Genomic DNA, 22,632 nt, shown 5'->3' on the forward strand with positions numbered 1-22,632 from the left:
ATAGAGAATCCAGTGGGATCAGAGCTGACTTGCAGCCCAGGCCAAAACGGCATCCAAACAAACACCACAAAGCTTTTCCAAGCTTGGGGACAACAGCTTGGCAAAGGACCCAGTCAGTCAGACTTTCCCCTGAAAGCTCAATCTAAGCAGCATCAGTGCCAGCAAAACGGGGACAACCTCCTTCAGATCCTCATTGAGACTGGCCCAGCCCAAATCAAACACCAGCTGGGAGGTGTCCTTATGGTGAAAGGCCAAGCTGGTAAAGAAGCGGGTGAGCATGAGGTTTGGAGGGGAAAACCAAGAAGTTTCCTCTCCACCAGAGCTGCTTCCCAATCCCAGCAGCAGGAAGAAGCCAAACTGCTTTTAAGATGCAGCTTATAAAGAGTTTTTAAAATACAACACCCTGGAGGTCCATGCCAGTCCTGTGAGTGGGAAGATAAAATCAGCTCGACAGGAAAGCCAACATCCAGCACCAACAATTCGTTATTAACGAGAGGCACTCGTTAGTGTGGCTACCTGAGATATGGTGAGCTAAAAAAAAAAAAAAAAAAAAAACAACAAAAAAAAAAAAAAAAAAAAAAAACACCAAAAAACCCAAACAAGTTTTGCCAAAGCAAAGCAGCCTCCAGGTGCCCAAGCACCCCTTGATGCTGGGGAGGAAAGCCAGCACTGTTCCACCTGCCAAGGTGTATCTGTATTTATCAGACTTTGGACCCATTTCCTCCTGATCCCCAGCCAGGCAGGTGCCTTATGCAAAGTGAATAATTCATGAAGACAGCAGGCTCTTTCTGACTCGAAGTTCGGGGCAGGTTGATCTGGCGTAGGCCTGGGAGAAGCAAATTAGCATCTAAATGGCCAATTAGAGAAACTCATTTCACTATTCCGATATGCTAAAAATCTGGGGAGGCCTGAGGCTGGAGGCTGGCAGCGTGGCACCTCCCAGCCTCCAGAGAAGCATCAGGTTTCTTAGAAAGAATTGGGCCAGCTTTGTCAAGGAATCCCGTGCAGAAGAGGAGCCTCGTGCCAGGCTGTTTCACGGGAACTCCAGTGAAGCAGGAAAAGAACAGCTCGTGGCCGTGGAGAAGCTCTGCTGAGCAGCCAGGCCTTGCCAAAAAACTCCCTGTCCAAAGAGCCACAGGCCTGCTGGCACATCTGGGGGATGGAATAGCTTTTCTCGGCATCCTGAGGGTGTAATACTGGTTTTAGGCACCCTCTGAACAACACCACAAACGAGGCTTTTATCACCCTGGACATCGTTGCTCGAGCACAAAGAAAGCCGTGGACTTTGCCCAGGTGCTGGAGAGCACCTGAGCCAACCTGCAGCACCCCAAAAACGCCGAGGGTGGGCACAGCACGTCGCTGTTCCCTCACCCATCACCTAAATCCCAGGACAATCCAGCCTCCCACGGGCACACGTGGCTTCTCCCACCTCCCAAACTCCCAAAAGCAGGACGTGCCTGGTAAATTTTCCACATATCCCTCTCACCTCCAGCCTCTGACTCGTTTCTCTCCACATCTTTGCCACATACAGTTAATTCCCTTCAGGAGCCCGAATCCCACCTGAATTCCCAGAAGGGCTGGGAAGGGGCGGCGGAGCTCCCAGGGCAGGATCCCAGGACACATCCCGGCCACCTCCCAGCTGCTCCCGGAGCCTTTCAGGGAGCTCTCCCCCGCCTCTGGGTGTCCCTGGTCCCCCCAAGCTGTTCCCATTCCCTGAACCCACAAACCCCGAACCCCCCAAGCTGCTCCCCATTCCCTGAACCCACAAACCCCAAACCCCTCCAAGCTGCTCCCCATTCCCAGAACCCACAAACCCCAAACCCTCCAAGCTGCTCCCCATTCCCTGAACCCACAACCCCCAAACTTCTCCCTATTCCTCGAACCCACAAACCCCAAACCCTCCAAACTTCTCCCTATTCCTTGAACCCACAAACCCCGAACCCCCCAAGCTGCTCCCATTCCCTGAACCCACAAACCCCAAACTTCTCCCTATTCCTCGAACCCACAAACCCCGAACCCCCCAAACTTCTCCCCATTCCCAGAACCCACAAACCCCGGGCACGCCGCTTCTCCTCCCGGTGCCCGGCAGCCGCTGAATCTCAGCTCAAACTCCGCCCGGAGCGGCCCAAACCGAGCCGAGTCAGGCTGAGCTGAGCTGAGCTGAGCTGAGCTGAGCCGAGCCGAGCCGAGCCGAGCCGCCCCCCGCACCCACCTGCGCTCCGGCCCCACCGGCGCTCGCTGCGCGGAGCCGCTGCCCCGGCGGGACGAGGCGGAAACGGAGCCGCACCTGCGCCCGCCCCCGCCCGCCCTCCGCCCCCGCGGGGCCGCGCGTCCCCTGCTGGTGTCCGGAGCGGCTCCGCCAGATGTGCGCTGGGAGCGGCTGGAAGGATGTGGGCACAGCCAGATGTGCGCTGGGAGCGGCTGGAGGGATGTGGGCACAGCCAGCTGTGGATGGGGAGAGGCTGGAGGGATGTAGGCACAGCCAGATGTGCGCTGGGAGCGGCTGGAGGGAGGTGGGCACAGCCCGATGTGCGCTGGGAGCGGCTGGAGGGAGGTGGGCACAGCCCGATGTGCGCTGGGAGCGGCTGGAGGGAGGTGGGCACAGCCCGATGTGCGCTGGGAGCGGCTGGAGGGAGGTGGGCACAGCCCGATGTGCGCTGGGAGCGGCTGGAGGGAGGTGGGCACAGCCCGATGTGCGCTGGGAGCGGCTGGAGGGAGGTGGGCACAGCCCGATGTGCGCTGGGAGCGGCTGGAGGGAGGTGGGCACAGCCCGATGTGGAGAGAGAGCGGCTGGAGGTGATGTGAGCACAGCCAGATGTGGAGAGATAGTGGCTAGAGGGGATGTGGGCACAGCCAGATGTGGATAGGGAGGGCCTGGAGGGATGTGGGTACAGCCAGATGTGTCAAGAGAGTGGCTGGAGGGACGTAGGCACAGCCAGATGTGACCTGGAAGTGGCTGGAGGGATGTGGGCACAGCCAGATGTGGATAGGGGGAGGCTGGAAGGATGTGGGCACAGCCAGATGTGGAGAGAGAGTGGCTGGAGGCACACCCAGATGTGCCCCAGGGCCTGTGTGAGGCTCCAGGCACTGCCAGATGTTCACCAGGAGCAGAACAGGGCTGTGGGCACAGCCAGATGTGGAGAGAGAGTGGCTGGAGGAATGTGGGCACAGCCAGATGTGCCCCAGGGCCTGTGTGAGGCTCCAGGCACTGCCAGATGTTCACCAGGAGCAGAACAGGGCTGTGGGCACAGCCAGATGGGATCCAGGTGAGGCTCAGGGGGATGTGGGCACAGCCAGGTGTGCCCCAGAACCTTTTCTGAGCTGTGGGCAGTGCCAGATGTGCATCCCAAAACAGAGGAAGAACCCACGGGAAAAATACACCCAACCATAAACAAGGAAAGGTGGTACCAAAACAAACCCCGAAAAAGACCAAACACAAAGTTTCCCCAAACCATAACAACAAAAAATACCCACCCAAAACAGAAACAAACCAAACAAAACTACCCAACCAAACAAACCACAAACCCACACAAACAAAATAAACCCCCCAACAGCCAGAAAAAGGAAAAAGAAAAAAAACCAAACAAAAACCAACCCAACCCAAAATCCACACAAGAAACAAACAAACAAAAACCCAACCCCAACAAAAAAGGAACTTTGCAGGGATTAAAAAAAAAAAGTTCACACCAAGAACAGAACAAGGGCACCTGCCAGGCCTGGGACAACCATAGAGGGCTCAGACCTTTTAAAATTGAAGGACCCAAACCTCCTGAGCAATCCCAGTTACAGATATTTGCTGGTAATAGCAGCAAACTTTGGGTTTGTGGAGGGGTAGCCTGGGATGCTGTGGTGAGTCAGCAGCAAATCACAGGAACACAATTATTCCTTTGCACCAGAACACAGGAATTCGGGCTCCTTACTGTCTAAATGTCCAGTTGATGCTGTGAGTGAATTTGCCATGTGACAGGAAGGGATGGGGGGAAATGGCAGAGGGGAAAGAGAAAGGAAGAGAAAATAAATTCTGTTTTTACTGCCCTTTCAGAGCTGACTCTTGAGAGATCTGGAGCCTCCGCAAACCCTTTCACCTCCACACATCCAGCAGCCCTCAGGGTCAGCTCAGGGACCCTCAGCCACCTTGCACCTGAATCAAGCTCAAGTCTAAGCAGATATTTTTCTTTCTGGTTCAGGCAACTGTTGAAAAATACATCAGAGGGAGCATTTTGCATGAACACAGAGCCTGCAGCTCTGTGGAAGAAAACACTTGATGATGACATTTCGCACCAGTGTAGTTCTTCCATACAGTCAATAATATAAATAAATTAAACACACGGTTCAGCCAACTTCAGGAAGGAGATAAATTACCTTATTTAACCAGCTGTGCTGGCAGGGAAATGACACACATCTCAGAGCCTGCATCCATCCTGCTGTTGAATTTGCTTGTCAGGATCCCCACAGATGCTCCAGAATCTGCAAGGCTGGGCCTTGGCAGCCGGGTGCCACAGAGAATAAATGTGACGTTACATTAAAAAAAAATTTTAAAGGCTAAATACAGGTTTTATCTTCGATAGCACCGAGTCAATTTTTAATAGACTCGTTTCTCAGAAGCCAGGCACTTCCAGTTCCACCCAAAGAACCCTTCAAAGTCTCTCTTTTATCGATGATGGATTTTGCTGAATTATTCACCAGATCACAGCTGCCAGAGATTTGAAATATCCCCGTGACAAGGACAATGAGGGATAACAGCCTCCTCCTGCAGGCTCACCAGTGCTGCTGGCAGAGGCACCGTGCATGCCCTCAGCTGATCCCTTCTCCTCTCCTGTGGCACCTCAGGCTGGGATGTTCCTCAAGGAATGGCAAAGAAGGAGCAGCTTTTTGGAGAGGTTAAACTCATGGGTGTGGTGCCCTGCAGAGGAGCCACAGGTGCTTAAAAGCAGCTTTATTGTACAGCAGAATGGTCCAAGCTGGAAGAATCCTGGAATGCTCCAGGATTCCCAGTTTGGACACTGGGCTGGTGAACACCAGGAGGTCAGGCTGGCTGGATCCTTATTTTGAACAGCCATTTCCCAGGAAAACAGGAGCAAGGAGCTGTCTGGCACTGCTTCCCCATCTGCCTGACTGCCCCAGCTCGGTTCAGCAGCCTCACAATTCACAGCAAGAAGTCCAGGGCTTTTCTCCAAGCTGTTGCTCTGATTGCAATCCTCTGATTCAATTTGTGTTCGTCCCTCTAATTACCTCCCCTTAATAAAATGTCAATGATTCTGTCCCTAATCTGAACCAAAAAGGTCTTGTTTACAGAGCACACCTGCTCAAGGGTGTACAAGACAAAGCAAATGCTGGAAGAATACTGATGCTTCACAGCAAAATCTGCTTATTTTTAAACCTGTTTTAAAGAAAAATTCCCGATTCTGATCCACATTTTGCTTGCATGGGCAAGGCTCAGGCGTAATTCTCCTTTCCTTGTTCACATTGAGCCTGCAGCACCCACAAGATCATTTCACAAGGCTTCCTTAGTAGCCCATGTGTAGATCCATACAAAACTTCTGTGCCTCTGTGGCACAGGAAAGATGATGCACATTTGGGATTAAACTGAAAAATTTAGAGAAATTTCTCTGTGTAGTTGTATTCAAAGTCAAAAAGTGCACCGGGGTTTGCCTGGGGATGATGCCCTTTCAGGATAAGCTGATCAGCTCCCAGCCCCTGCAGCAGCACGAGGGGCAGGTCCACCAGGAGAACACTGCTCCTACCTCTGCTGGCATTCCAGGGAAAAGCTGTCAGAAGATGATTTTCTTTACAGGCAGCTCAGGCCAGCAGCTCCCCCTGGGCTCTAATTTTGGCTGGCGAGTCAGGTTTTATCGTAATAAAATTAACAACCACCGCCACTTGTCATTAGCAACAAGCAATCCCCTTCCAAAAATACCGCGCTGCCTCCCCAGTCTGGATGAATTATTTACACCCCATCACTGCTGCTGCTGTTTCCTTCTCTTCTGTCCTGTGTCACTGTCCCTTTTATCCACAGGCAGGCTTTGGGGACCCTCTGGCTGCTGTCCAGCATCAGCAATCACCATCCCTGGGCAGGAGAGCATCAGTGGGAGCAGGAGCCTGATGCCACCACCTGTCCCAGTGCCACCAGCAGCGCCACATCTCAACAGAGCAGGAGAAAAGAGGAAGGGAGGAGGAGGGAAAAGCACCCAAAAAGGATTGAGCCACATGTTCCTCTCAGGGAGAGGATGTCTAAGAGGAGCATGGCTTCAGCAGCTGTTCCTGGAGTTGTGAGGAAGGATTTTCACCTCTGGAGGAGATGTGCTGATCTCCCTGCTCTGAGGGTCTCACGGCTCTTCCCACCAACCCCCAGCAGCAAGGGCAGGGCTGCACCAGCCCCAAAAACCTCAGAGAGTTGCTGCTGCCCCAGAAAATGTGCTTCCACTACTCTGGTGGGAGTGAAGGTGGAGAGGGAGGGAAAGGAAAAGGCAAACTGGGCAAGAGGAAGGGAAACAGGGAGAGGAAGGAAGGGAATGATGAGTTTCCCTCAGCACCTTGATTTATAGGGCTGAGCTGTGTGAAGGGATGGGATGATTTGGGGTCTGGTGCTTCCCCTGCCAATCCTGCAGCACCTCGGGGCTGGGACAGGGACAAAGGACAAGGGGACAAGGGACAGGGAACAAGTGACAGGGGACAAGGGACAGGCACAGCCCAGCAGCCGCTCACACGAAGGGATGGGATGATTTGGGGTTCGGTGCTTCCCCTGCCAATTCTGCAGCACCTCGGGGCTGGGACAAGGAAAGGGACAAGGGGACAAGGGACAGGCACAGCCCAGCACCTGCTCACACAAAGGGATAGGATGATTTGGCGTCTGGTGCTTCCCCTGCAAATCCTGCAGCACCTCGGGGCTGGGACAGGGACAAAGGACAAGGGGACAAGGGACAGGCACAGCCCAGCACCTGCTCACGCAGGGGACAAGGGCACGGGAGCTGCTCCCAGCGACAAAGAGGCGAGTCCAGGCTTGTCCCTGTGCCACCCTGCCCTGGAGAGCGGGAGGGAAGGCGCTGGCATGGAGGGGAGAAGGCTGCACGGAGGAGAGGGGAAGGGAGAAGGTGAGGAGGAGGAGGAGGAGGGCTGAGGGGAGATGGTGAGGAAGGCTCGGGGGGGAGGAAGGTGCAGAGGGGTCACAGGCAGGAAGGAGGAGCTGGGGCTGCTGGATTTTCTGCTCCCTGCCAGGCCATTCCAGAGCTGCTGGGCAGCAGAGGGAGCCGGGACCCCCTCCAGCAGGGAGGAAGAAGCCACCAAGCAGGAGTGCCACCAGTGCCAGCACGAGGGCAGGTGAGAAAAATCTGCTTTTCCCAGGAAATCACCCATGGCGCTTTAAAACCTTGCCCTGCCCCCTGTTCATACACAGATTTTCCTCTCTAGCTACAGATTTATCCCAGAGATGGAGCACGTGTAACTACACGGAATAAGCAGTAGGAGGCACAAGGCACCTGCCAGGGAGTAGAGAATTCCATAAACTGCCCGGGATTTGGGATGCTGTTAATATTTAGGGGATATTGAAAGATATTGAAATATTCACCCTTGCAGCGGGTTACAGCACTGATCTATCAGTGGGGGTTGGTAAAACTACAGAAAAGGAAGGGCAATTACAAAAAAAAAAAAAAGATCTGTGTAAAGGAGTAATTCCATTCATTTCCACTATCTTTGTACCAAAAGTGCCTGAAAGTTTCCAGAAATTGTACTATTAAAAAAATAAAATCACACAGCTCACTGTATTAATGGATGACAGCTTAAAAAAAAAAAAATCCCCAACAACTCAGAATCAATTTCCTGCTAAAACTGAGTCAGGCAAATGCAGTGAACTTGATGCCAGTGCAGAAGTGCTATTAATGCATTAACAGCTTCAATAAATACATTTACAGGTGTGACAATCCCTATGCTGGCCAATCGGAAAAATATCTATTTCCTACTTAAAAATAGGATTTTTTGGGCCATTACTATTTTTCCCGTAGATTTGGGGTTTTAGGAAGGCACAGTGAGCAGTTTCCTCATTTTATTTTTGTTTTGTGAAATAATCAGGAAAGCCTCAGAGGCAACACTTACCTTTTTGCTAACAGCACAAATTTATTATTTTAACAGCAAAACAGCACCACAAAAGCAGAAAGCAGCGGGCCCACTCCCCTCCAGCGCTTCAAATCCCAGCTCCTGGGAGGAACCCTGACTCAGCCCAAAACTCTGCAGAGGGGAATGAGGAAGATGCAAAAACAAACAAGGCTGTAGCATCAGCTGGCAGCATTTTGGGTTCTGCTGGGGCAGGGGAAGGTCTCTGTGCTCAGCTGAGCCAAAGCCTCCGCTGGGATGGGATTCTGGAGGATCCCGAGGCAGAGAGGGAGAGGCTGCGTGTTTACAGGGTGAACAGGAGGAAAAGGTATGAATTGTACATCCAGGAGCACTTCCCAGCTGCCAGAAATTCCCCACCCCTCCACGGCAGCAGCAGCAGGTAAAGGAGAGTCCTGCAGTAATTATTTGGAAGAGTAAAAATTGCCGTGCCTGAATGCTGATTGAGGAATTGCTGTGAACTGAATGCTGAAGGAGCCTCCGAGCCGCACCAGGGGTGTCACCCAAAATCCCAACAATTTCTGTATCCTAGCAGGGGTTCCTCACTGTGTGGAGGAAAGGACATTTGTATCTTAAAAAACCAAACCACCCTGTTAAAATATGGCTGCAATTCAGACTGCATCAACAATTAGAAGTGTTCCTTTCCACACTGGGTTTGTGCTAATTATTGCTGTTGGTTTATTTACAAGTAACACTGCTAAACTTTCCAAGTATTAACGCTGTACACTGCAGATTTGTGAGCAGATGAAGGACCAGACACTTTGTTTAGAGCCTGAAATGATTTCCAGGCACATGAACTTACCTTCTTTGAAAATGAGCGAGCTGCAAAGTCAGGATGGGAATCCAGCCCTCACCTCCTGGCTTTTGATCCAATTGTTAGGTTGGGTGTTTTATTTTGTAACAAAAATTAACAAAATTTTAACAAAAATTAAAAAAAATTCATTATCTCAGACCTTCAGATGTGACATTCTGGAAAGCACATGTGAAAGGGACAGAGCACATCCAGAACAACAAGGTTTCAATGCATTATCTCAGACCCTCAGATGTGACATTCTGGAAAAGCACATGTGAAAGGGACAGAGCACATCCAGAACAACAAGGTTTCCTTGGAGTGGTAGGTGCTAATTAAAAGCTCATTGGGCCAATGTGAATTAAAAATCACATGGAACAACCTTGTACTCCCCTACTTCAAATTTTGATAATAAAATCATGTTTTTCATACAGAGTGTCATGACAATACTTAAGGAGAACAGCCCAGCCTCACAGCAGGAAGCATTTGAAAGTTAGGTGACATCTGAAAGTCTCCCCGAACTCCCCTGAATGACACTGTGCTGACTTCTACAGTTTTTTCTTACTGGCTTTTTAAATCGACCCTTTTATACAGAATTGATGTTTATAAGTAGCTTTTCTCCTGTTTAATACTTCAAAACTCCAGGATACCCAAAAGCTCTCAGAGCCTTTTGCTGGAAGCAGCAGCTTTGGAGCAGCTCCACAGCTCCCCAGACCCCAATAATGTCATTACATGCAACTCTAGAGCTTCCACAAGCACATAACCAGATGAACAATAAAAAGTAAGCAAAAAATCCCATTAGGAATTAATTAACTGATGTTCAATTACATCCATTCCTGCTCTGCCAGAGTCACTAACAAAATCAGCACGCCTGCAAAACGTGGAAAGGTTAAAAGAACAGATTAAGCATCCAGAAAACCACCAGAGCATTTCTCTCGACACAATAGCTTATAATCATCTCTTTTGGTTTTATAAAGTGTAATGCATAACACACTCTAGTCTCATATTTATGCTATGTTTACTAATGCAGCCTTTGAGCATCTACATTTTAAAAATAAATTCCTGCCTGGTTAAATACATGTTATATTTGAAAGGGATTAGTTCTTCACTTGTAGGATATGCTGAAATTCATACCAGAAACTCTCTTTAAAAATAAAGCTGTACCAGATGAACAAGTCAAACACATTAAGGAGAGGATTTTCAGCTGTCTTTAAAGAACTTTTTCAATGTCTTATTAAACTGACAAATCCACAACATTTGGTGCTGGTTTGGTTTTTAATATAGACAGTTCTATATAGGAAACACCCTCCTAGAATATGTAAACAAGAACAGAAGAGAAAGGAGGGGAGCTGGGATTGGCAGGAAATATTATGTATTTATTTCTAAGTAACTACCACAATAAACACTGAAAAGCTTTGAATGAGAAATAAAGAGACTTCCCTGCAGGATGGTTTTCAGATCATTTATTACCAATAAAGTAAAAGACAAATTGAAAATCAGAAGGAGGGGGTGGGAAACATCACAGACACCAGAACACTTGCACAGAGCTAATCAGAGCTTTGCAAATGTTGGAACATAAATAATTTAAAAGGTATCTCTACCAATTAAAATATTCTTAAGAGGTACACATTAAGTTTGCTTGCTTTATAAAAATCAGGTGCTTTATCCTAAAACCGGAGCGTGAGGGGCATTTTGTGGGTTATTTCGCTTCTAACTAGGAACAGCTAACGGCTACAACTTAAAACAACCTCCTCTTAGATGTGCTCCAAGTGGATTCCTTGGGAGAGCATTTGTGGGAGCAATCCAGGGTCCGTGTTCTCCCAGAACCCTGTGACCAGCAGCAGCTGCCGCCGGAGCGAGGGATGGAGCAACCCGGTCCCGCCGAGCAGAGTGTGAAACCCCACGGGCTGTGGGGTGGGCTGGGCCTTCTGTTACACCACAAGGACATCCTGGGGCACAGCTAGGGCAGGATTGCATCATCTGTTTGAGACACATCTCCCCATTCTTGCAGCCTGAGACCAAAGGGTTAAAGGGTGACGCCGCGCTGCTGTGAACTCCGGAGCGCTGCCTGCCCGGCCCGTGTCCTCTCTCATCCTGGGATTGTTTTAGGAGCTGCCTCTCTGAGGCAAGTACCAAAGGTGAAGGATGTTCTTTTCTGAGCTAATAAATAAGTAAAAAAAACCCCAACAGAAACAATAAAAAAACCCCCAAACCATACAAATTCAAGGTTTCCTTCCTGCTGCACTCTTCATCTCCCAACTCCTTTCAGTTCCCTGGGATACACTTCCACTCCATCCATCACACTTGCACAAACACACGTTAAGCACAGCTCAAGAACAGCCTCCCGAGGCTGCCACTGACAAAAACCACCCCTGGGGCGGTGCACTGCCAAGTCCTCTTGAAAAGCTGCTCCAGGACTGGTGTTGCACACCCACACCTCGGGGGAGTTTTGGAATACGTGGAGAAGCCGTGTCCAGCTAAGACAGGTCTATCAGGTGTTTCTGAGAGATTACACCACACAAAAAACCAGCACAACCCACGCTCTCCAAAGCAGATGCTCTCCACACTACGCTCTGTCAACACAGGAAAAAAAAAAAAATCTGGGAAAACAAGGAAACCTCTCTGTCTTATTTTCATCAAGGCACACGATAAACGAACGCACGCAACATCCAGAAGTATCTGAAGCTATTCCCTTTGGTCCCCAAACTTATCACACACTCAGCAGAGGTTTTTCAGCAGCCTGCAGACAGGCAGAGGCTGCCCCATCCCAGTGACATCCCTGATCCCCAGGACACGGATTTGTGCCATGACAAGCTCAGCGGGGAAGCAGAGCTACAGCTGTGGATTTTGTTATCCTACAAACCCGCCTGTCCCTTGCTACGTTTACCTCCTCCCAACCCCACCACAACAGTGTCTCACACCCAATCCAGCACCTCCTTGGCCATTCTGGGTCTCTCTGTCCAGCACTTTATCTGAATCTTGCTTTGGTTTACAGCTCCCTTAGTGCACACAGCCTGTGTGGGCAAAAACAAGGCACTTGTGGTTTTCTACCTCCACATCACCAAGATCCAACAACACAGGGATGATTTCTGGCCTGGTATTCTCTGTTACAAGCCCTGCTGCAGGCACAGAAACACTTGTGTGTCACACAGAACACGGGTTCCTCACCACCCTAAGAACTGGAGTCACACAATCGTGTCTCTGCTGCCTGGAGCTGCAGGAGCAGTTCATCTCCCGCTCTGCTCAGAACCCCTCTTCTTCCCAATTTACACCTTCACACGAAATGTGAATGCCACATGTCACCATTTTTGTATGTGTTAAACGCAGAATTCTGGGGTTTTCTCTGTTAGCCTTTTCCAGCAACTTCCAGGGGATGTTTCTTCTGGAGAAAACACGATCTAAACTGAAATGGCTGACAGCAATGTGTGTAACTACACGACCTGGTGGATCCTCTGCAAGAGAGCGAACCGCCCTCGCTTTTTACACATCACCACGAGGCACCAAATGGATCTCCACCTGCCAGCCACTACCCCACACTCCTCCTTACCTGCCAACCTTTCCTCTGGGAAATCGCTTCCCGTTATTTTCACCTGATTACTGCGGGGAAGGGGGAGGGAAGCGGCGGCTTTCGGGAGGCGAAGAGCCAAGCCCCTCGCTAAGTTACGCTCCCACAGAAAACCGCGGCGGGGCCGTCGTGACGCTTGAAAAGCAGGAGTTAAAGAGCTGAGAGAGAGGGTCTGTACCTGCTTTTAGCAAGTGGAGTTAGCACAGTACGTGAGGGATGGATGGATCGTGAGGGGCGGCCGCGGTCAGCAGCCGTCCAGGCCGCACTCGGCGCCGAGGCACTCCGAGGTCTCCAGCTCCACGCTGGAGAGGAACCTGCGCGCGGCCTTGCGGCAGTTGTAGTCCAGCGTGGTGGTGTAGACAGTCTTGGCGTGCTTGGGGTAGATGATGGTGGTGCTGGTGAAGCGCCGGGGCCTGTGGCGCGGCTCGAAGCGCACCTCGGCCTTGTAGCTGCGCCACGAGCAGTTGGGCACGCAGACGATGGTCTGGCTGCACGAGGCCACGCTCAGCCCCACGGGCAGGTACACGTCGGCGATGAAGTGCTTCTCCGAGTCGTACCTCACCGAGGAGGTGTACCTGCAACAGAAAAGGGGTTTTTTTTGTTTCTTTTTTTGTTTCTGATTCCGGAATAATCGGGCGGAATCACTGGTTTGGAAGAGACCTTCAAGATCATCGAGTTCAACCTAGCCCTAACAGCTCAACTAAACCAAGTGCCACGTCCAGTCTTGTTTTAAACACGTCCAGGGAGCGTGACTTCACCACCTCACCAGGCAGACCATTCCAGTATTTTATCACCCTTTCTGTAAAAAGCTTTTTCCTAATATCCAACTTATATTTGAGACTATATCCTCTTGTTCTGTCAGCTGCTGCTTGGAGAAAGAGACCAACCCCACCTGAGCACAGCCACCTTTCAGGGAGTTGTAGAGAGTGATAAGGTCACCCCTGAGTCTCCTTTTCTCCAGGCTGAACACCCCCAGCTCCCTCAGTGGTTCCTCACAGGGTTTGTGTTCCAAGCTCCTCACCAGCCTCGTTGCCTCCTCTGAACACTCAAGCATCTCAACGTCTTTCCCAAACTGAGGAGCCCAAAGAGTGATTACAGGGAGGAAGAAGTAATTCTAATATAACACAGAGTTTTAACAACAGCAATGCAATTGTAGCTGGTAGCTAGGAGAGCATTTCTGTCGGAGACAAGCTCCAGTCACAGCAACACAACCCTTAAACATTGTTAACCTCATCCATAGATATAACTCTGTGTAGTCTCAGGCCAGTGATTCTTTACTTTTACAATTAAAGGACAAGGTTTCATATTTGCACGAATGTGTTCTGGCATCAGCATGCCTGGTGTCCTGCAAAGCATGGGACATCTGAGGTGGAGGAAGCAGGGCTGCAGGGGATTTGTGAGCTCTGCTCATGGCTTTGTGGGGAAGAGGAGCTGCTGAGGGATGGCTCCTCATCCCACCTCACACAGAACCATCTGCTGGTGTCTTACACATTTACAGGATGAGAAAAGAGCCTTATGTTAGCAGCATTCCCAGGATTATCACCGCCGAGCCCAGCTGCCAGCACTACCAACACTTCCTCTCGGCCCTGAGCTCTGAACACACAAACCTCCTCTGAGTTCTGCAACTCCCAAACCCAGAGGCCTTGATCCACATTCAGGCTTGGCACACAAACATCCCAGCTCCTCTGAGCTGGGAAGCACACGTTATCTCCTCAGCTTCTCTCTGCCAGGAATCACAGGGGAGTGCTCTGCTATCACCCCTGGCATGGGGCACTCTCTGAAGACAAACTCCTGGAGATTCAGCTGGCAGGAAAACACTCCAGTTTGCACACCCAAATCCTCTGTGCCTGGGTTGCAAAAGAAAGTTTTCATCTCCTTCACACTGCAGCAACTCTGTTGGCTTTTCCACTAGCTAAGGAGTTAACTGCTTCTAATTCCAGCCACAGCACAGGCTCCTTCCCCACACCAGGACATAATTCTCCCTACCCTCCCCTGCATTAGGCTTCCATTTGATTTTATCAGCCTCCCTCTAATTGCACAGTCATCAGCCAGAAGCCTTCTTTTCTCATTACTGCAAATCATGGCGTTCAAAGGAATAATTCACAGGCTGTGAAGTGATGCAGTGCATTAAAAAAAAAAAAGAATTATGCACTCCTCCATTTCTTTTAGTTCACACAACCAGCCACAGCTGTTAAGATAGAAAGTGCTTATTAAAAAAACAGGAGGTTGAAAGAGCAAAATTTCTTTCCCTTAATGAAACAGTCCTAGAAAGATCTTTGAAGCTCTTCCCTCATGATTACCTCCTGGTTAATCAGCTGAAGGGCAACATATTGGAGCAGTCCAAGGAAGAAAAAGCAGGAGAGTAAAATATAAGAAAGTCTTCCTGGAAAAATAACCAACAAAACAACCATATGGGTGGGATTAAAAGAAGCTGAACACTCCTTTAGCCTGTACAAATGTCCAGGTCCAGGAATGTACAGCTGCAGTGAACAATGGCTCTGCAAATAAATTAACTTGACTCACAGGCACTGATAAGGCCTAACTGCTCCTTTACAGGCTAACTCCTCTAACTCCTTCCAAAGGACTGTAACACAATATTTACCTTATTTCCTTGGGTGGTAAAGGGTCAAACTCAACTCCTTCACCAAAGGATAAAGGACACAATCTTGGAGGGCAGCTGGAGAGAATGGGGCTGGGGGAGAACACGGAACTCTGCAAAAGAAATGCAAAATGTTTTATGTTACCACACTGTTGTACCTTTTATGTTACAATGCAGTACATTCTCAGGGGAACAGATTTATTTATCCCTTGCTATGGAGCTGCTGAGGTTCACATTTACATGCAGGAGGATCTGCTAGACCAAGATGTGCTACAGGTGCATCCTTCAGGCCTGACTCAGCACTGGTCTAAAGCATCCTAGAGGTGGCCAGGAGCATTTTTGGAAGACAAGGTGCTAACTTCAGCAGCTTAATTCAAAGGAGCCACTCTGGGAAATGAGAGAGGAATGCAACCCCTCTGTGCAGTGTAGTCCGTTCCCTGTATGAACCCACGCTCAAGTTATAATCAACATTTTAGAGGTGTCTGAGAGCTCTGTCCCTGCTGAATTCACCCCATACCCCCACGGACAGACCACAGAGGAAATTACCAACTCGCCGCTCCACAGCTACGCCCTGGCTCCTGTCTGAAGGCATTAAACCCGACCTAATTCACACACCAAGCGCTGGGAAGGATTAACTCATTCCCGCCGAGCGGTGGGTGATTCACTGCCTGTCCCTGTGCTCCTCTCCCGACACCCAGCACCAGGAGCTGACACCGAATCCCAGAGCCCGAGGAAACCAAAGCAGCCCTGCAGGGATGGAACCCAACCCGTGTGTGTTTCTGAAGCCACCTCTGCACGTGTGTTTACTATCGAGGGGCTGGGGGGCTGTGAGCATCTTTCCCTCCGATGGCCTTTTCCAATTTCACAGCAGCACCCCTGCAGAAAAAGGATTTTCCCTCTAAACCTGCAGTTTCCAAACTATTTGCAACCAGCAGCTCAACATCCAAAAACTATCTGGTGAAAAACCAAATTAACTGAAACCACAGTTTATGCGCGATAAAGTTACTGCTACGGGTCACTCCGGAGCAACGGGAGGTCACTTTGCACGGGGATTTCCAAAGACGTGCGGCAATGCCACCCCAGCCCCGAGCCGGGCCGGGAGGGAGCGGAGCTTCCCTGGCAGCCAGAGCTTTGTGAAAAGCCCCGTTCCACCGGGACCCTTCCCTCCCGGCGCTGACACGACAGCGGCCGGAGGGCTCGGTTACAACGGAGAGAAACGGCGGGCGGCTCTTCCAGCCCATCCCACGCCGGCCAGACGCGGGTTCCACCCTCGGCTCCCCGCGGGATGCGCGGGGTCCCGGGCGGAGCGGCTCCGCCGGGACCCGCACCTGCCGCGGGGGCAGCGGGGCTGCCGGTGCCGCGGTCCCGGAGGCTCCGGAGGTGCCGGCAGCGCAGGGAAGGGCCGGTACTCACCGCGGCGGAGGGCGCGGGCGGCTCGGGCTCCGGGAGCCCGTTGGCGGCGGCGCGGTCGGGGCTGCCCGAGGAGAGCAGCCAGGGCGGCGGGGCCGGGCCGGGGCTGGGGGGCAGCCCGGAGTCGGGGCTGTCGAGCCCGGAGTCGCCCCGTTTCCTCATGTCCGGGAGGTCGGGCACCTCCCGCAGGCTGAGCCGCCCCACCATGGCCGAGCCGCCGCTGCCTGCCCCGGCCCGGCCCCTGCCCCTGCCCGCGCTGCGCTCCCGGCGCCGGCTGCGCCCGGGCGGCGGCGGGCGGGGCGGCCGCGGAGCCGGGGAGGGGCCACCGCGGGGGCGGGGCGTGCCCGGCCGTGTCCCACCGGTGTCCCCGTGTCCCACCGGTGTCCCACCGGTGTCCCACCCGTGTCTCTGTGTCCCATCCGTGTCCCCGTGTCCCACCCGTGTCTCTGTGTCCCACCCGTGTCCCCGTGTCCCACCCGTGCCCCCGTGTCCCACCGGTGTCCCCGTGTCCCACCCGTGTCTCTGTGTCCCATCCGTGTCCCACCGGTGTCCCCGTATCCCACTCGTGTCCCTGTGTTCCACCCGTGTCCCACCGGTGTCCCCGTGTCCCATCCGTGTCCCACCGGTGTCCCCGTATCTCACCCGTGTCCCTTTATCCCACCCGGTCCCTGTGTCCTACCCGTGTCTCTGTGTCTCACCCGTATTCCCATGTCCCACCCCTGTCCCTGTGTCCCACCGGTGCCCTGTGTCCCACCAATGTCCCTGTGTCCCACTCGTGTCCCCGTGGCCGTATCCCCATGTCCCACCCCTGTCCCCGTATCCCACCGGTGTCCCCGTGTCCCACCCCTGTCCCTGTGTCCCAGCTGTGCCCCGTGTCCCACTAACGTCCCTGTGTCCCATCCGTGTCCCCGTGTCCCACCCGTATCCCCGTCCCACTGCTGTCCCCGTCCCCCGGGCTGTCCCCATCCTCCCGGTGCTCGCGGTTTTCCCGCTGTCCCTGCCCTCCCGGTGACCCCATTCCCGCACCCCCGTCCTGCCTCCTGGCTCGGAATTTGCCATCGGGAGGCGGCGGAGTCACCGTGCCTGGGTAAAGACAGAGCGGACTCAGCGCTCTGGCGTGCTTGACAAGGTGGGGATGGCTCCCGGGTTGGGCTCGATGATCTCGGAGCTCTCTTCCAACCTAAATGATTCTGGGATTCCGTGGAACCATGCCCGATGAGCCGCCCTCCAGGCATCCCGCTCCAACCCACAGCGCACCATCCCGCGGGTTTTGGGGAGCACTGAAAGAGCTGCCAGATCCTGGTGGGCTGCCCCCATTTCCAGTGGTGCTTTCCCCAGCAGCAGGGATTTTGGCAGCCGGGTTAAGCCCCCCAAGTTCTCCCTCCAGGCTCCTCTTTCTCCCTCCCCACTCCGAGCATTCAGGCTGGGGCAGCAGCACTGCCGCCCCTAATTGCATTTTTCAGGCAAAGCTGCCGAAGTCGAAACAAGAGAACAGAAGGAAACGGTCTTTCTAGCACTACAGGAGACCCAGGGAACCTTTTTTGGAAAATCCTAATGAAATAATTGCGCCATGTCATCAGATTTGGTGGGGGAATACTCTTGTGGAGGGAAAGCAACTCTGCAGCCGGCCAAAGTCAACACTCCCCTGCACAGAAAGCAGCAGTCTGGGCTGATGGGCCCAGCACAAGTGAACCCAAACCTAAAAAAATTCCTTCCCTGCCCCAAAATTAAAAGCAGAGCAGAACTTTCAGCCGTAGGCGTCTGTGGTTTGCAGCTATGCGGTGCTGGGAACTCCGGAGACTTCCTCAAGGAATTTACATTCCTTTGAAGAAATACTATGAGGCTGTTTGTCTTTGCTGAAAAATGCAGATGGAAAGAAAAGGAACATTAAGAATTTTGACTGAAATCTTTGGGGTCTGAGCAAATGTGCTGGACAGGTGTTTTCTTCCTTTTAATTTAAGTATATCCCCCCTCCAAAAAAAAAGAGATGCTGGTCTCTGCAAGCAATAGGAAAACTGATCACTCCTCACTCCAAAATCTCCCATAAAAGCCCTTTATGAAATCAGATGCCTTGGAAGGCACTGGAGCAGTTTCCAGATGAACACAATCATTTCAGAGCTGCTGTGCAGCTCCTGGGTGAAATCCACGCTGCCAACAACCCACTAAAGTGCAATTGAGGAGGGGGGAGCTCGGGGCACATCCCAGCAGTCACCTCTGAGAGCTGTGGGTGCTCCCACAGCCCCTCCCATGGGGATCAGGGTCCAGGAGAGAGGGATCTCAGTGCCTGGGGTAAGCAGAGCTCCTGGAAATCTTTCTGCTTATTTACCAGCAAAAAAACCCTCCCATTCTGGCGTGGCTTGACACGCAGGGTGGTTTTTTGTGTCCTTCCAGGTTCTCATTCCTGAGCTTTGCAGCCCACCCGAGGGTGCCCTGCAGCACCAACATCCAGACCTGCCAATCTGCCTGCTAGGATGGAAAGGAAGAGTTTAAGCAGAATTTTAACTGCTCAATAACTCAAACACTGTTGAGTCACTGTGTACAGGGGCTCTGCCTTTTCAGGACGTGTACTCTGCCCTCTCGGAAAGTCTGACTGGTTTTAAGACTCAAACTGTACCAACCTGTGCCATCCCTGATGGCATTGGAAATCTTTTCCCCTGCCTGTTTGTCCACATTATTTGCACTTTAACTGCCCACACACAGGCAGGATGGGGCAGACACAAGTCTCTTATCAAGATCCTCCTTCCATAAAGGACTTTCCACCAGGCCGGGCGTGCTCGGCTTAATCAGCAACCGAACCACAGGCGACGCCACACGACGGCCCCGCTGCTGGGAGAGGCCACCAAAACGACCCTGTGGTATCTGAAAACGATGGAAAAGTTATTTCCAAAGGATGGGAAGTGCCAGGCTGTGTCACAGAGGAGCTGTGCTCGCCCAGCACTGGGATTGAAGGCAGGGACGAGCGCTGACAGCACGTGGCTGAAGCTGCCGAGGTTTCATCAGCTTTTACAGCCCTGCTGCCACCGCCCTCGTGGAGCCAAGGAGAGGCTCGTGGAGGCTTGGACATCGTCACTTGGATGCTCAGAGTCCTGGCTGTAAACGTGGGGGAAGAAAGGAACACCCAGCGCCCGGCGCAGGCTGCTCCTGCCCAAGGGCAGAGGGGGCAGGAGCGCCAGGAGAAAAGCAAATGAGTCATTAATTCTCTGAGTGAAAGGAGCTGCTCCAGCGTCATGCAGAGCGTGGAAAAAGGCACTACCCCTTAATTAATTCCAAAGGAAAAATTAGGATCTCTCCGAAACTGCTCCCGCAGTGGCAGACAGCAGAAATGATGTGATTATTTAGGGGCACGAGGTCGGGAGCGTTGAGCCACCCACGCGCTGCAGGAGCTGCTGTGAGTGTGGATGCTGCCAGAGAAGGTGGAAAAGGCAGAGAGGAGCTGCAGGAGCAGATGGACAGCAGGGAGTGCTGGGTCCAGCACAGTTTGGGTGAGGTCCATCCCAGCCACTGGGATTTGCAGCCGTACAGAAACACCCAGCAGTGAGCATCAGTAACCATTTAATTCACGTTAGTGTCACACCCCACGTACAGCCAGAATTACACCCCGGCCTGAAACCATAAAAAGTGGCATTTTGTACAGAAAACACATAATCATCCTTTATTCCCCAAAGCTGTAAACTCCAAAGAGCTAATGCACAAATAGAGACTTGCCAAATCTAATAAACACCCAAGAGCCAGGGGCACAAAACTCTTACACCAGAAGTAGGAAACTGTGGATTTTCTCTCTGAAAGTGGAACTCCAAACACTCAGCCCTGCAGCAGTCTTCAAAGGCTGGAACTAAAAATTCATTTCTCCTTTTATTTCCTCTTATCTACAGAATGAAATGCAGACAATGAAATGGGGGAAGCCTCTGGGCAAGACACACAACAATAACTTCAACATCGTCTTCAGCTATTCATAATTTAGTGTGAGACTTAGCCTTAGACAAAGCAAAGAAAAATCCATCTAAAATAAATTATTCATCCCCTCATGGGAATAATGAATCTCTGCACACCCCTGTTCTCTCCTCTCCAGCTCTGCAGTGTGAGCCATCCTGCACATGCACCTTGAGATAATCTCTCCTTGGGGAATGGCTGCTCAGAATCCCAATGTGCTTCCAACCATTCCTTCTTCTGTCACCTAACAGGCAATCAGGAGAGGAAGCAAATGAGGCAACAGCAGATTTGTAAAACTGGAGTGATGAGAAACTGCTGTCCCTCCCTACAGGTGTTGTTATTGCTGCTCTTCACTCCCCATCTCAGTGCAGCTCTGGATGGAGCTCGTGTTCCTGGAGCCTGATCTCCCCTCCCTGATGTGCAGCAGTGATTTTTACAATCCCTGTGAGTACAGCCCCTAAATAAATACAGTCCTAAGGCCCAAACTTGCCCTGGTGGAGAGCACAACCCTCCCAGGAAGGCATCTGACAGCCTGATTGTTCCTCACCTGCCACACTGGTACAGGACTTCCCTTTCCTGCACATGCAAGTGAAGCTTGAGTTAAATAACACAGGCACGACTGGTTGACCTGCCCTACTCCCATGTGGGATGCACTCATGGTTGGGCATATGCCTTCAAGGTCTCCCAGAAAGGGTCCAGAGGAGTTTGGGAAGAAATCCAGCAGTGCTAATAAAGAGGTGAGGCCTCCGTGCATGGAGACTCCTTGGGGAAGCATCCACTGATCCCAACCCTGCTCCACGCTGGCTCTGTGCCTGGGAGCCAGGAGCTGGGCCATGGGAAGAGGGGCCTGGGTTATCCAAAATATTTCACTGCTGGTTCTCCTCCCCTCTGCATTGCTGCAAGCTGAGGCTCAGAGGAGCAGGAGGAGGAGGAGGGCCTTGAAGCCTGAGGCTGCTGAAAGCCTTCCGTGCCACCAAGTGGCCCTGGCTCCCTGACAGAGCCAACACTTCCAGCATCTCTCCTTGTAGGGCAGCAGAGGTGCAAGGTGGCACATCCCTGCTCAGGACACTCCAGCTGGAGAGGGAGAGATGCTCCCAGGAAGGACGGGAACTCCCACTGGGGACAGAGGGTGAGCCCAGCACACACCAGGGAAGTACCAAGCAGCTGGAGAGGGCTCCCCAGCTGCCAGGAGCTTTGCTAGGGTGCAGAAGGCATTAATTCAGCCCTTTCCTCCTGTTCTGAAAAGGATTTGCCTTGCTGTTTCATGGTGCTTTGTGCATGCCTGTCTGGGAGCAGGGGAGAAGTCTGCCTTGGGCTTCCCTCCTGGGCATCTCACTGATCCAGTGGAGCTGCGGGTGCCTGGACCCCAGCTGTTAAAGGGTTGGGGTTTTGGTGGTGGTGATGGGGTTGGTTCCCCCCAACCCCACAATAAATAATGAATTAGAGGAACAGCTCTGCAGCAGGGAGTGAGCAGTAACACAGAACTGAGGCAAAACCCTCAGTGCTGCAGCAGGAGCTCAGCCAGGGTAAAAGCTGCGACACCAAGTGCATCACAGCCAGGCAGACTCTGAATCCACTTGAATTGTTTCTGTAGCTGCTGGCTTCCAGGTGCCTCTATTTTCTCTGTCACATGGTCCTGGCAATGTCCTGGGTTTCACTCCTGCTAAGCTAAGGGCAAACACCTTGGTCAGATTCTTCCTTGGTCTGGAAGTGTCGCAGCGTGCGACAGCCGAGAGGTCGCAGGGACAGGGAGGGACAGCACAGGGCTGTTCCAGCAGCACGCTGCAAACCACAACCTGCCGAGCTCTGCTGCCCGTCCCTGCCACCAGCCCCGAGGCACAGAGCTCCCCCGTGCTCCCTCAGAGTCTCTTCTTGATGAGTTTCTCCAGTTTGCGGATGCGGGAGGATTCCTGCTCGGGCGTGGGAGCGCTCAGCGAGAGGGAGCCGGAGCCGTCGCCGCCGGGGGGAGGAGCGGGGAGGCGCAGGCGGAAAAGATCCAACATGCTGCTCTGCTCGCTCCTCTTCAGGCCCTGAGGGAGCGAAGGACAGCGGTCACTGACCTGGGAGCAGCTGCAGCAGAGCCCATTTCAAACCTGCACCTCCTGCTCAGCCACCACCAAGACCTCTGGACGACCCCGAGCTCAGCCCCAGGAGCAGAGCAGGTATCAAAATGTGAAATGAACTCGGAACTTTTTTCTTCAGCAGCAATTCTGCTTTCAAAGTAAAGATACCCTT

The 22,632-nt window shown here is 52.3% G+C and overlaps 3 protein-coding genes across 8 annotated transcripts in view; all 3 read right to left on the bottom strand.

The window, feature by feature from the left end:
* RPH3AL (rabphilin 3A like (without C2 domains)) overlaps positions 1-2,292 on the bottom strand; it is a 34,703-nt gene extending 32,411 nt beyond the window's left edge. For 4 of the 5 annotated variants that reach the window (XM_041423122.1, XM_041423121.1, XM_041423120.1 and 1 more), the window contains exon 1: positions 2,054-2,192. The gene's annotated coding sequence lies outside the window, so the exon portion shown is untranslated. Of the gene's footprint in view, positions 1-2,053; positions 2,193-2,212 lie in introns of those variants that run through there. The other variant, XM_041423119.1, reaches the window with a different exon arrangement.
* Positions 2,293-10,341: 8,049 nt separating this feature from the next.
* On the bottom strand, positions 10,342-16,760 carry RFLNB (refilin B). Its single transcript, XM_041423059.1, has 3 exons — positions 16,471-16,760; positions 15,061-15,170; positions 10,342-13,033 (listed from the first exon to the last, which is right to left on the bottom strand). The coding sequence occupies exons 1-3, from the start codon at positions 16,672-16,674 to the stop codon at positions 12,703-12,705; spliced, it is 645 nt and encodes a 214-aa protein (XP_041278993.1). The 5' UTR covers positions 16,675-16,760; the 3' UTR covers positions 10,342-12,702.
* A 3,242-nt stretch (positions 16,761-20,002) lies between these two features.
* The window catches only part of VPS53 (VPS53 subunit of GARP complex), a 62,853-nt gene continuing 60,223 nt past the window's right edge, over positions 20,003-22,632 (bottom strand). For both annotated transcript variants that reach the window (XM_041423056.1, XM_041423055.1), the window contains exon 22: positions 20,003-22,427. In XM_041423056.1, the coding sequence (XP_041278990.1) occupies positions 22,257-22,427 (171 nt within the window). In that variant the 3' untranslated portion in view covers positions 20,003-22,256. The remainder of the gene's footprint in view (positions 22,428-22,632) is intronic.

This window comes from Onychostruthus taczanowskii, unplaced genomic scaffold (assembly GCF_017590055.1).
Source record: "Onychostruthus taczanowskii isolate IOZ18803 unplaced genomic scaffold, ASM1759005v1 scaffold75, whole genome shotgun sequence".
Lineage (NCBI taxonomy): Eukaryota > Metazoa > Chordata > Aves > Passeriformes > Passeridae > Onychostruthus > Onychostruthus taczanowskii.

Bases quoted from the DNA above. Each gene is read 5' to 3' on its own strand.
- RFLNB (XM_041423059.1), bottom strand. From the start codon at position 16,674: ATGGTGGGGCGGCTCAGCCTGCGGGAGGTGCCCGACCTCCCGGACATG. The intron at 15,171-16,470 runs GTGAGTACCGGC...TTTCTTTTGCAG, and splicing joins CGCCCGCGCCCTCCGCCGCG to AGTTCCGTGTTCTCCCCCAG. The intron at 13,034-15,060 runs GTAAATATTGTG...TTTCTGTTGCAG, and splicing joins TTACCACCCAAGGAAATAAG to GTACACCTCCTCGGTGAGGT.